Source organism: Gigantopelta aegis, chromosome 11 (genome assembly GCF_016097555.1).
Source record: "Gigantopelta aegis isolate Gae_Host chromosome 11, Gae_host_genome, whole genome shotgun sequence".
Taxonomy (NCBI): Eukaryota; Metazoa; Mollusca; class Gastropoda; order Neomphalida; family Peltospiridae; genus Gigantopelta; species Gigantopelta aegis.
Window position 1 is genome coordinate 9474370 of NC_054709.1, and position 13651 is coordinate 9488020.

General features: G+C 37.0%; 1 protein-coding gene across 1 annotated transcript; it reads right to left on the bottom strand.

Moving 5' to 3' along the window:
- Positions 1-1038: 1038 nt before the first annotated feature.
- On the bottom strand, positions 1039-4617 carry LOC121385535 (solute carrier family 49 member 4-like). The gene is made up of 3 exons (XM_041516244.1): positions 3236-4617; positions 2016-2106; positions 1039-1222 (listed from the first exon to the last, which is right to left on the bottom strand). The coding sequence occupies exons 1-3, from the start codon at positions 3651-3653 to the stop codon at positions 1039-1041; spliced, it is 693 nt and encodes a 230-aa protein (XP_041372178.1). The 5' UTR covers positions 3654-4617.
- Between the last annotated feature and the right edge of the window lie 9034 nt (positions 4618-13651).

The window sequence follows — 13651 nt, forward strand, 5'->3', positions numbered from 1 at the left end:
ATTTTGTTTAACGACACCACTAGAGTACCTTGATTTATTAATCATCTGTTATTTGATGTTAAACATTGGGTAATTTTGACGTATAGTCTTAGAGAGAAAACCTGCTACATTTTTCCATTAATAGCAAGGGATCTTTTATATGCACCATGCCATAGACAGGATAGCATACACCACAGCCTTTGATACACCAGTCGTGGTGTACTGGCTGGAACGAGAAATAGACCAATGAGTCCACCGACGGGGATCGATCCTAAACCGATCTCGCATCAGGCGAGCGCTTTACTATTAGGCTATATCTCGCCCCTCTAATTTAAGGAGCGAGTCTTCCAAATATGAATTACTAAATAGTACTTACTGACCTTTAAAAACTGGTGGAGTAAAGTATCGAATTAAAGTAGTTTGTTCTCACCAACAAGAAAGGATGTGGCCAAGCCCAGATACGAAAATATAGATGAGATGGCAGTTGATGTAGCCCTTTGATTGGGTGGAAACCACGTGGCTGACATGAGGGGCGGACCTGCGTATGTTACAGTGCCGGATATGCCATTTAATATTTGGGCTATCATAATAAGCCTACAAAACATAAAGGTAAGTATAGATAAACGATGCAGTACAATGCAGTACCGTGCAGTATAGTGCAGTTCTGCAGTGCAGTACAGTGCAGTGCAGTGCAGTGCAGTGCATTTATTAATCATCTGTTATTGGATGTCAAACATTGGGTAATTTTGACGTATAGTCTTAGAGAGAAAACCTGCTACATTTTTCCATTAATAGTAAGGGATCTTTTATATGCACAATACCACAGACAGGATAGCATACACCACAGTCTTTGATACACCAGTCGTGGTGTACTGGCTGGAACGAGAAATAGCCCAATGACTCCACCGACGGGGTCGATCCTAAACCGATCTCGCATCAGGCGAGCGCTTTACCATTAGGCTATATCTCGCCCTTCTAATTTAAGGAGCGAGTCTTCCAAATATGACTTACTAAATAGTACTTACTGATCTTTAAAAACTGGTGGAGTAAAGTATCGAATTAAAGTAGTTTGTTCTCACCAGCAAGAAAGGATGTGGCCACGCCGAAAGACGAAAATATAGATGAGATGGCAGTTGATGTAGCCCTTTGACTGGATGGAAACCACGTGGCTGACACGAGGGGCGGGCCTGCTAATGCAACAGTGCCGGATATTCCATTTAATATTTGGGCTATCATAATAAGCCTACAAAACATAAAGGTAAGTATAGATAAACGATGCAGTACAATGCATTACAATGCAGTATAGTGCAGTGCAGTGCTACAGTGCAGTGCAGTATATATAATATCATACATATAATATACATCATATATAATGTATTATGTGTAGTTCTTTCTTTTTTATTATGTGCATATGGAAAACAATTATTGATATGTCAGAAATATCTCATACTTTGTTCTTTAATTAGGTCTGCTTAATGTGTTTTTGAACACTGACGCCTGGGTCATTACATCTATAATACAAAAATAATATCAATACATTTTGCACTAGCCACCCCACCCGAACAGGAAATTGTTTGTATGTGTTTGTTTAGGTTGTTTGGGTTGTTTATGATTTTGTTTTTGTTTTTGTTTTTGTTTTCTTTTGTGTATGTGGATGGGAGTTGTAGGTTTTTTGTATGTCTTTGTGTTGGAGTTTTTTGTTCTTGTTGGGTTTTTTTTTAGGGGGGGGGGGGGGGGGGGGGTGATCCAGGCTGTATTTATTTATTTGTTTTTGTTCTTTGTTTTGTTTTTTGGTTGGTTGGTTGTTTATTTTTAGTTTATTTTTTTTTTTTTTTTTTTTTTTTTGGTGGGGGGGGGGGGGGGAGGGCTTGTTTGTTTTTGTTTTTGTTTTTGTTATTTTTGTGTTGTTTTGTTTTGCTTTTGTTGGGGGTTTTTTGTTTTTTGTTGGGGGGGTGTGGGTTGGGGGTATTGTTATTTATTTATTTTTATTGTTGTTGTTGTTGTTGTTGTTGAAGTTGTTGTTTCGCCTTACCTACCATGTAGCTGGTGTGGGTTGACTAGTTATACATCGCAGACCGGCTCCGACAGCCATCATAAAACAACACCCGAGCACAGAGACTCTCAGACCTGTACGAAATTGGAACTAGACAGATTCATCATATCATAAACATTCTATGTTTAGTTTCAGAATTACGGATAGATTGATTTTATACTGTGTACCATATATAAGGATGTCGTTCCAGCCAGTGCACCACGACTGGTATATCAAAGGCTGTGGTATGTACTACCATGTCTGTGGGATTATGCATATAAAAGAAACGTTGCTGCTAATCGAAAAGAGTAGCCCATGAAGTGGCGACAGCGGGTTTCCTCTCTCAATATCTGCGTGATCCTTAATCGTATATCTGACGCCATATAGGTCTAACCGTAAATAAATTGTGTTGAGTGCGTCGTTAAATAAAACATTTCTTTCTATCTTTTTTTATGATGGGGCGTTACGTGGGAAGTTGCACTGAGTCGCCCTATTTTTGGTATGCATTCGTGAGATGGGCGATACCCCATAAATGTTAAATTTAAATAATATCAGCTATATTGCAATACAGTTTGTTGTATGTGGATGGGAGTTGTAGGTTTGTTGTATTGCAATATATCGCAATGCGGTTTTGACCGTATCGTTGCACCCCTAATATTCAATATTGAATGTTGAACGTTGAATATCGAACCAACTTCCGCTTCCGGAGATTTATGTGGTGTCAGTTAGCATTCATTTCATTTCAACTTATTTTCGTGCTTATATCCAATTAAGGTTCAAGCACGCTGTCCTGGGCACACACCTCAGCTATCTGGGCTGTATGTCCAGGACAGTGGGTTAGTTGTTAGTTGGTTAGTTGTTAGTGAGAAAGAAGAGGGTGTAGTGGCCTTACACCTACCCATTGAGCCCTTAAGAACTCGCTCTGGGTTGGAGCCGGTACGGGGCTGCGAACCCTGTACCTACCAGCCTGTAGTCCGATGGCTTAACCCCTACGCCACCGAGGCCGGTTGTCAGTTAGCAACGTGCCTGAAACTAAATTGGATATAAGCAGTAACAAAACTAACTTGTAGTGAATTAATGTTACTAATGCTTGGCACACACCTACCGATTAACGTCGGTTCAGACACACACACACACACACACACACACGCACGCACACACACACGATATTTCGCTCACCATTCTGTGGCATCATGTTGGGTAAATATTTAAAATTAGAGTTACCTTTTACATCCATGAGGTAGGCAAAGGGCACCATACAAATGATATTGGCAATATTCGACGCGTTTGGGAACATCCCTATAGTGCCGTCTGTCCAGTCAAACACGAGTTTGGCCGATTGCGAAATGGGACCAAAACAGTTCCAAATCAAAGACTGTGCAAGGCTGAAAAATGAAAACAGGCCAAGAACATACCAACGAACACCATATACGTGTATCGTCTGTAGGGAACTGTTGCCACTCGTTTGGTCTGCAGTATACCGTTCTCCACAAACGTTTGGCGCATTCGTGTCCAGTAGTCGAGCAGTCTCGCCATCGCCATCGCCATTACACCATCCCTCGGCAATCAGCTGTTTAGAAACTGTTGTCGTTTGCTCAGAAATGATTGCTGTAGAAGATATCGTTGTTTGCACAGAAGCCATTATTGTTTGCGTAGAAGCCACTTTTGTTTGCTCAGAAACTATACAGTTGTTTGCTCAAAAAACTATTGCGGTTTGCTCAGAAGACATTGTTGTTTGCTCAGAAACTATACAGTTGTTTGCTCAGAAGACGTTGTTGTTTGCTCAGAAGACGTTGTTTACTCAGAAACCATTGTTGTTTGCCAAGAAGACACTTTTGTTTGTTCAGAAACTATACACTCGTTTGCTCAGAAACCATTGTTGTTTGCTCAGAAGACATTGTTTACTCAGAAACCATTGTTGTTTGCCAAGAAGTCACTTTTGTTTGTTCGGAAACTATACAATAGTTTGCTCAGAAATCATTGTTGTTTGCTCACAAGCCACTTTTGTTTGCTCAGAAACTATACAGCCGTTTGCTCAGAAACCATTGCTGATTGCTCAGAAACTATACAGTCGTTTGCTTAGAAATTATTGTTGTTTGCTCAGAAGACATTGTTGTTTGCTCAGAAGCCATTGTTCTTTCCTCAGAAGCCATTATTCTTTCCTCAGAAGCCATTGTTCTTTCCTCAGAAACTATACATCGTTTGCTCAAACAGTATAACTATTTTCACCGGAACGTTTGCCGACTGTTTAGAAACTATTGATTATTCAAAAACCATTTCTCTCATTCTCGGGACCTTTTGTTGTTTGCTTTAAAACTACTGTTGTATGCTCAGAAACTAATTTTTACTCAGAAACTTTGCCGTTTGCCCGGGAACGACTGTTTTTGTGCAGAAACCATTTTTGCTCAGATACTGTTGTCTATCCAGAAATCATTTCCGTTTGCTCAGGAATTTTTTTTTTATCAGAAACTATCCCTGGTTACTCTAGTATATTTTAGAGGGCATTTCCCGTTCCAACTTCACAGCTCTTGTTTCACTCGGTTGTAATTTTATCCAAATGTCCTACAGATTTGTAGATTAACCAAACTTAATGTCCATTTTCACAGGTTGAAACTAAGGCTTGCGACGTTAAATCTTCCGTGTGACTTGTGAGTCATCGCAGGCTATATAGGCCTAATCTGTGTCAGCTGTTTAGCTTGGATGTGATAATGTTAACTAATATATCTACTGTCACGAACAAAGTTCATTGAGTATCAGATGCGCTTCGGGCCATTAAAGGGGATTCTCCGCTAAAATCAGATATTATTACACTGGAGACTATGTCTGAACGCAGATTAAAAAAAAAAAAAATTTGTGATGACATCACGATTAAAAGATAAAGTTTGTTTTGTTTTGCTTAACGACACCACTGGAGCACATTAATTTATTAATCATCTGCTGCTATTATTATGTCCAACATTTGGTAATATTTAAAGGCATACTATTACGGATTTTAGGACCTTATTTCTCTAAAAATGGATAATAAATAAAAATTACATTAATTGTTGGAAACCAAATCTAGCTATCGCATCACCTTAAAGGTAGAGTAAACTCAAACAAGAGCTTTATGTTTTGGAAAGATGCATACCCGGACAACCAACACATACTGACACTTTAATAAATGAAAAACGCGTAATTTTAGAGTTAATAAAAAAACATGATTATTCCTGCTAACTGGGGGCAGCCATTTTGTTTCGTTTTTGTGATTAGATTAGATTACGATTAGAGGGGTGTCCGTGCGGTTATCACACAATACCCTGTGATCGTAATAAAAAAGGCACGTCTTTTTAGTGTGTTTAAGACACAGTGTCTGGGGACCGTCTAAATATACACCTGCTAATTAGGAACCACAGGTACAGACCACGGAAAGAAAATACCAATTAACTAAGAAAACACTCCGATTATTATTTTAGTACGTGTGTTAATTTATGTACAAAACATAATACAGTTATTTCAACACTTTGACAATGGTGGTTTATTTTGTATTAAAAATAATATATAATTGTTGCTGGCTTATTGGGATGACTATTATTACAGAATATTGCGATGCATCCGCAAAAATCACGTATGTTTTGTTTCTTCAGTTCGAAGACTAATTCCTGGCGTGACACGTTAGGTATTACGTATCCACCAGCTCGCCAGAGGGCGTATTTACTGGGATGATACAAAATGGCTGCGCCCGTTATATATAATAGCCATCACATTTAACCGTTTTATTAATTAACTATACGATTATACTTGTTGATATTAAGCAATAATGTGCATTATATTATATCGTTGAATATCCATACCAGGTCAAATGACTTAATTGTCTCTTCCTTTAACTGAACCATGATGGAGTGAAATCCATGTCATCCCTCTCGGCAGTTTTAGTTTTTGAATTGTGGACCATTGCCATAATTCAATTATTTTTACAAAATGTCTTTAATAAATGGAGTATGGTGGTTATGAAGATGGCTGAATAAAGTACATTTAGGGACAAATCAAATTATTTTTGTTCAGGTAATACTTTGTTAGACCATTAAATAGGTCAGTGGTCTGTGACAATATGCCTTTAACACAGTCATAGAGAGGAAACCCGCTACTTTTTTCAGTTAGTAGCAAAGAATCTTTTATATGCACCATCCCCTAGACAAGATAGCACATACCACGGCCTTTGATATAAATAAATGGTAAATATAAATTAAATCTAGAACCTGAATTATATCTTACATCTTCTGCACTTGACATGTATAAAAAGGATATAGCACTGATTAGAATGGGAGGAGTGGGTCTAGCGGTGGACGAAAGGATTTGTAAATTATGTAATAAAAGAGAAGTAGAAAACGAATTCCATTTTATTATAAATTGTCCACTATATGAAACGTTAAGAGAAATGTATATACCTAGAAAGTTTGTGACAAATAGATCCTTGTATACTTTTAATGAATTGATGTCTACAAGAAATAAAAATATACTAAAAGGTTTAGGTATTTATTTAGCTAAATAATTGCAGTTAAGACAGGAAAGAAGTGGTGTAAGTTACAGATCTGGTGTGTAATGTAAATGCATAGAAGATTATAACTATGATGTTTATATGGTGGTACTTTGGAATAATGTCACCTGCACAAAGGTCCAGTTGTTCAACAATCATAAGCTGACTACACGTTGATAAAGAGTGTGTGGGTGAGGGTGGGGTATGGTAATAAAGGAAAATAATAAATATGAGAATAAATTATATGAATCAAAACTATAGTAGTGGGATATAAGTTAATTTGTAGACCTATATGAGATAATGTACACCAAAAATAATTGTTAGAAAATACAAATATTGTTATTCTTCCTAAAATCTATATACAAACTAATTGCAGTTAAATAATATTTAGTTTGCTATATGAATTGTTGAACAACAGGTCCTTCAAATGTCACCTTTTGTTGTCTGTAAATGGGCTATGGCCTAAAAACGGAATAAAGAATTGAATTGAATATACCAGTCATTGTGCACTGGTTGGAACGAGAAATAGTCCAACAGACCCACCGATGGGGATCAATCCTGCCCATTCACGTACAACAAAGGCCCATATGAACAATATCTTGAGAGGGGAGGGGAGACAAGTCATATGTTTATCTTTATTTATATAGTAGCAAACAAAATTACATTTCCGTTGAGTTGGGATACTAATGGCAAAATATTAATGGCCTAGGGGCGCCAAATACTCAAATAAATATTTGGCCAAAGAAATGATAGTTAAGCTAGGGACGGCACACGCAGTAGGCTAACGTAATTTGAGGGCAGTAGGTCTAAAACATTTGATTGGGGCCGCTGCAACGTAGAGATTGTCTACAGTTTGGTACGAAAAGTGACATTTACAAAGTATGTAAAAAGGGCACCTTTAATATTTTTGGTGAGGGAGTAAGGGCAATTCAAGGTTCAAGGTTCAATTCTTTATTCCGTTTTTAGGCCATAGCCCATTTACAGACAACAAAAGGTGACATCTGAAGGACCCGTTGTTCAATTGCCCTTCTCAGTCAGATATAGCATGGATACAAAATGCTGACACTAAATGAAAGGGGCTGGTTTTCCAAGCCTTTATTTAATTCATAAGGAAAATCAGACTGTCAAAAACAACAAACCAACATAATGGATGTAACCATGTAGGTTTTATTGTTTTAATGATTTTATTATGCACAACGCACATGCACCTAAACTTTTGGCTAGGAGCTGTAGGGACATACATTTACCTGTCTTTACATCTGACCTCTGACCAGGGACAGTGACGATCAACCAATAGACTGGCCAGCTGTGTTTGACCCAGTTGGTGGCTATTCACTGTCATTCACCTGACATTTCTTGACACATCACGAGCTGCACAGGCCACGCACTCATCTGCTTTCAATCTTACACTGGAATATACCGGCCTCGGTGGCGTCGTGGCAGGCCATCGGTCTACAGGCTGGTAGGTACTGGGTTCGGATCCCAGTCGAGGCATGGGATTTTTAATCCAGATACCGACTCCAAACCCTGAGTGAGTGCTCCGCAAGGCTCAATGGGTAGGTGTAAACCACTTGCACCGACCAGTGATCCATAACTGGTTCAACAAAGGCCATGGTTTGTGCTATCCTGCCTGTGGGAAGCGCAAATAAAAGATACCTTGCTGCCTGTCGTAAAAAGAGTAGCCTATGTGGCGACAGCGGGTTTCCTCTAAAAACAGTGTCAGAATGACCATATGTTTGACGTCCAATAGCCGATGATAAGATAAAAAATCAATGTGCTCTAGCGGCGTCGTTAAATAAAACAAACTTTACTTTTACACTGGAATAATTGGTGAGTTATATTTCTACTTTTCTAATTCACTTTACTATTTTACTAACATATAAAGTACAGTTTATAAATTACAAATAAGGTTTAAATAAATAACTACTTCAATTAACATTTACTTTGATAAAGGAATAAACTGAATTAATGTAAGTATTAGAATTTGGGCGTGGCACTTACGCTGTAACAATAATGGATATTCCTATAGCCAAGCCATAATTAAATGAGTCGTTATTATTGTTTTAGAAATGTATGTGAATAGTGTGTATGTGTGTATATTAAATTAGAAATGTATTCGTTTTTGTTTACTTGTTTCTTGTAGACGTTTGACGCTTTTTCATCATGTTACCGCCCTAAAGCCCACAGCTAAAGGTATTGGTATTTCAATGGGTCTAGGTAAACCGTATCACCTGTGGAGATAATGTTTTGTGTAGCTTACCTTTATTTTATTATACTGTATATCGCCATATGTGTAATTGTTTGCTGTAAATAATGATTTAAGATTATCGGCGATTGATTAATGTTCAGTTGTTTAACGTACGGTAATTCTGTATGTGTATTATGTCTATATTTGATGTTTACTGTGGCGATGTTAACTATTGCTCAGTGTATCGTTCTTTCTTTTGTTCAAGCGATTTGCTATTATTTGTAGATAATAACTAGACTGCAGAGTATTTATATATATTTTAATGCGTTTTAATATGGTGTTTTAAGACTGTTTATGTATAGTGTGAATGTATTTTAATAATGCTATTTTTGCTTATAGGGTTTGTTTGACTATATATCCTTATTCTCCGGAATAAAGAACCCTGTTAAAATATCTTCACCGAGTCCAGTTGTCTTTTCGGGGAAGTAACATGGACCAAGAAAATATTTTGTTATTTATTAAGCTTCTCCGTTCAAAATGTTGACTTGTTTCTTTTTTTAACAGTTATAATTTGCAAGTAGTCACACACACACACACACACACACACACACACACACACACACACACACACACACACACACACACATACACACACACCAGCAAGAACCAAATGTGGAAGTCTAAAAAGAAAAGAAAAAAGTCAGTTGCCATGGCCGTAATTAGGATTTTTTGTTTGGGGGAGGGGGGCAACTGAGTAGTTAATAGTCTAAAACTCCTTAAACAGTTAAGAGAATTTTCTTTAAGTTTCTATAATGCTTTCCGGCTTTTTTTCTAGGGGGGGGGCAACACACCCCCCCCCCCCCCCCCCCAGCTACGGCACGGGTTGCTGGTGATGTTTGCATCATATAGAGGTTTGAAATGTAATGTTATTTTGTAAAAGTCACTACCGAGGTGACATCACGTCTGTAATTTACTCATTTGATATGGTACGAAATGACCAAGGTACAAAATAACTAGGGTACGAAATGACTTTTTTAAATCGTACGAAATGACCAGGGTACGATATGACCATGGTACGAACTGACTAGAAACCAAGCGCTCGCTTGATGCGCTGTCGGTCTAGGATCAATCCCAGTCGGTGGGCTCATTGCGCTATTTCTTGTTCTAGGTAGTGCACCACGACTGTTATACCAAAGGTCGTGGTATGTGCTGTCCTGTCTGTGGGATAGTACGTATAAAAGATTCCTTGCTACTAATGGAACAATGTAAGCAGGCCTTTCACATTGGGCCATCGATGGTCCATCGTAGCCAACAGCTAGGGTTACGGTGGGGTACGTAAAGTGGAAATGCTAAATTTTCAGAATTTGGAAGTGTGGGTAATATTGCATGCGTTTCTTACAATATCAAACGAAATCATTCATCAGCAATGTAGATTCAACTTGCTGACATCTTCCTGCGCATGAATATTATTTGATTTAAACTGTTAACTTTATCGTCAACAGGTATTAATTTGCTGTCACGCAACATGAAATAGGATTACGTGAATTGATTAGTTATCTCCCGTGTGTAGTCCAATATTTTGATGGAACAACACCGTGTCTAGCCCGAGTACTCTGACTGTAAGAGAGCTAGACGGACATTTGGACATAAACACGCTCTCATTACAGTCAGAGACCAACCTATGTCTTTTTTTGGCAATTCCTGACTACCAGACGGTAGGCAACGAGTCCCGCTCTAATACCACAACAATCCTATGTTTGACGTCAAATACCTTTACATCAATCATTTTCGAGTTAAGTGATACAAAAAAAATCCACATATTAATCACTAATACACATACTACAGAAAGAAACCCGACAGCACCCACATTCAGCTACGCTTCGTGACACTCCGTCGCAACAATTGCAAAGCTCGGCGATCTATTTCGAGACTGGGCGATTCCGCCTTGTGCTGCAGTTACAGGGGTCATCTCATAAGAGGAGGCAGTACGTAGCACATACTTTTGCCGTATCCTGTCGATAACACCTCAAATGTATCCTTCAAATTCAAAATGGAATCAATAATGTGTAATTGTTTTGGTTTAATGACGTAATGAAATCCAAATTCACCCAAAACGGCATTAGCCAACTCTTCCATGTTGTAACTTCGCTTGATATGAGACGGCCCCTGTAATTGCTGCACAAGGCAGAATCGCCCAGTGCGCGATCACGTGGTCTACGTCTCGAAATAGATCGCCGAGCTTTGCAATTGTTGCGACGGAGTGTCACGAAGCGTAGCTGAATGTAGGTGCTGTCGGGTTTCTTTCTGTAGTATGTGTATTAGTGATTAATATGTGGATTTTTTTGTATCACTTAACTCGAAAATGATTGATGTAAAGGTATTTGACGTCAAACATAGGATTGTTGTGGTATTAGAGTGGGACTCGTTGCCTACCATTTGGTAGTCAGGAATTGCCAAAAAAAGACATAGGTTGGTCTCTGACTGTAATGAGAGCGTGTTATGTCCAAATGTCCGTCTAGCTCTCTTACAGTCAGAGTACTCGGGCTAGCCAAGGTCCAGTGTTGGCCAATTTAAAGGGACATTCCTGAGTTTGCTGCATTGTAAGATGTTTCCGACTAATAAAACATTTCTACGATTAAACTTACATATTTAATGACATTAAATATATTTTCTTGTTTAGAATGTCAGTGTCTGTATATTCAATGTGTTTCTGGTGGTCTTAATATTTGTAAACCCAAACTGGATTATCATTCTGTCTTCAAATAATGTCGTACGCACGAAAACAATTTTTTTTTTAATTTCGGAAATTACAATCGTTTAAAAGTCTCTGTTAGTTGATAACATCTTAAAAATTGTAGCAAATTCAGGACTGTCCCTTTAAACAATATTGCTGTCGTCGTCGATTTGTGATTCCAAATAATGTGATAGGATAAAAAATTATCGCTTTCTAAAAGCTATCGACCAGTACTAATGTTGTTAATCAGAAACAGAACGGGAGCCGTAAGATGTTTTACTAAATTTATCTGCCTGAAGAAGCAATTAGTACACCAATTTTACGTTGTCGTTTGGAAAGTATGCAAAACGAATACGATGATGACATACTATTTGCAATAGGTATTGTGATAAATATGTTGCAACAATGCTGTATATTCCATTGTCTTTATGTGAAAATTTGAAATAAATGATTCTTGACTCAAAAAGGTTCAAGTACTTTGAACATTGTCGCCCAAATTTGAGTAATCTAAGTTACATTTTGTTTATAAATATACAAGTTATAACTTATATTAATAGAACCAAGCAAAATAAAACATCAAATGCATATGTCAAAGCCCTAACATCACTAAATCGATGACAAGTATACTTGTTACATGTAATCCAAACTGCTGTCTCCACATTGCAAAATAGTAGGGCATTTCGAAGTGTTGCGTTAAGCAAGTAATCTACGAGACCGCTCCTATCATACATTTGAGTAATGCCAATCACCCATAGGTTTGTGTACATAATGCAGTAATACCAAGTAGTCTCATAAATGCATTGGTAACTGTATACTTGTGGAATTATTTTAATTTATTACTGTGGGTGGAGAAGCATTTGAAGTAATTTACGTGATGTAATCAACGTTACAAGTAAATGCCAACATTGCTATTAAAATGATGGCTTGACGTTTATTATTGATCCACACTAAGGGCCATTCCGTGGTAATGATTTAAGCCTTTACTAAAAATCCTTTTTAAATGGAAATGCAGTTTTATTATTTATAGACTCATTACATATAGTAGTATAAGCATGTCAGGCCTAATTCGGTTTCTGTAAAAAAAAAAAAAAAAAGACTTCTAAAGTGAAAAGTAAAATGTGCCAGGACGTGACGAAAACGGACATCACTTTTTTAACACTGCAGTAAATTCCAGAAATCTGCTCTCCTGATAGAATGTTTGCTTATTGAAATACACTGTTTAACACAATATCCAGTCTATTTCTGAATACTATATAGAAATTTACGAAAAAAAACATTCTTTATGATGTAACATTTACTTTTTAAAATTTCAGTACAAGCCAGGACATGACTTTTGTCCAGTTCACTTATATAACTAATAAATGATATGTATATCAAATACTATTAATGAAACACTGTTAGTTTATGAAATCAATGATATTTACTTGTTTTAAGTGTTTTCATCATCAAAATAATTTTAATTTAATTTTTTTAATGTATTAATCTACAGATGCACTATCATTGGCACTGAATAAGTTTATGGTAGGCCAGACATTTAATTCTGTAGAATTCTTGTTTGCAAATTACCATATATTTTTAGAATTAATATATTATTATATTTTGCCTTTTATTGATATTTTTATGATCATCTGATTTAATTGGAATTCAAAACATGAACCTCAGTCAGTACAGAAATGATAGTTTTTGGACAGTTTCTTCTTTCTCTTCATCATTATCTGATAGGCCAAACTATAAACAATGTATATTAATATAAACTGTTGATGGTTGACAATAGCAAAAATCTCAATGACACAATTGATTTGAATTCCCCCAACCCAAGTTTATCTTCCACAATATTAATTACATCTTTCACTGGAGAAATGTTGGTTTATATATTCCAATTGATGTTTGGATACCTGTATCTGCCAAGGAATAAACTTAAGATTTTAGCATCACATTGTATTTGAACAATGGTCAGGTTATAGGGCTTTACGTGCACATTCAGAGCAAGCTGTTGTAGTGCACGCTATTTGAACAATTCTCTGACACAATATTTATTGTATGTGTACACCAGTTAGGATTCACAAAATGGAACATTTAGTATAAATACAGTATTCTTTAAATTGGTGGATTATCAATAATTCATTATTTGGTCAAAACAAAAGCATAGAATTAATTGATAATGGTATATATGTATCTACATAAATCCATGTTAAATATTCGAAT

Excerpts from the sequence above, each read along its gene's own strand:
- LOC121385535 (XM_041516244.1), bottom strand. The coding sequence starts at position 3,653 with ATGGCTTCTGTGCAAACAACGATATCTTCTACAGCAATCATTTCTGAG. Across the intron at positions 2,107-3,235 it reads CTACCTCATGGATGTAAAAG|GTCTGAGAGTCTCTGTGCTC; the intron begins GTAACTCTAATT and ends AATTTCGTACAG. Across the intron at positions 1,223-2,015 it reads CAACCCACACCAGCTACATG|GCTTATTATGATAGCCCAAA; the intron begins GTAGGTAAGGCG and ends TATGTTTTGTAG.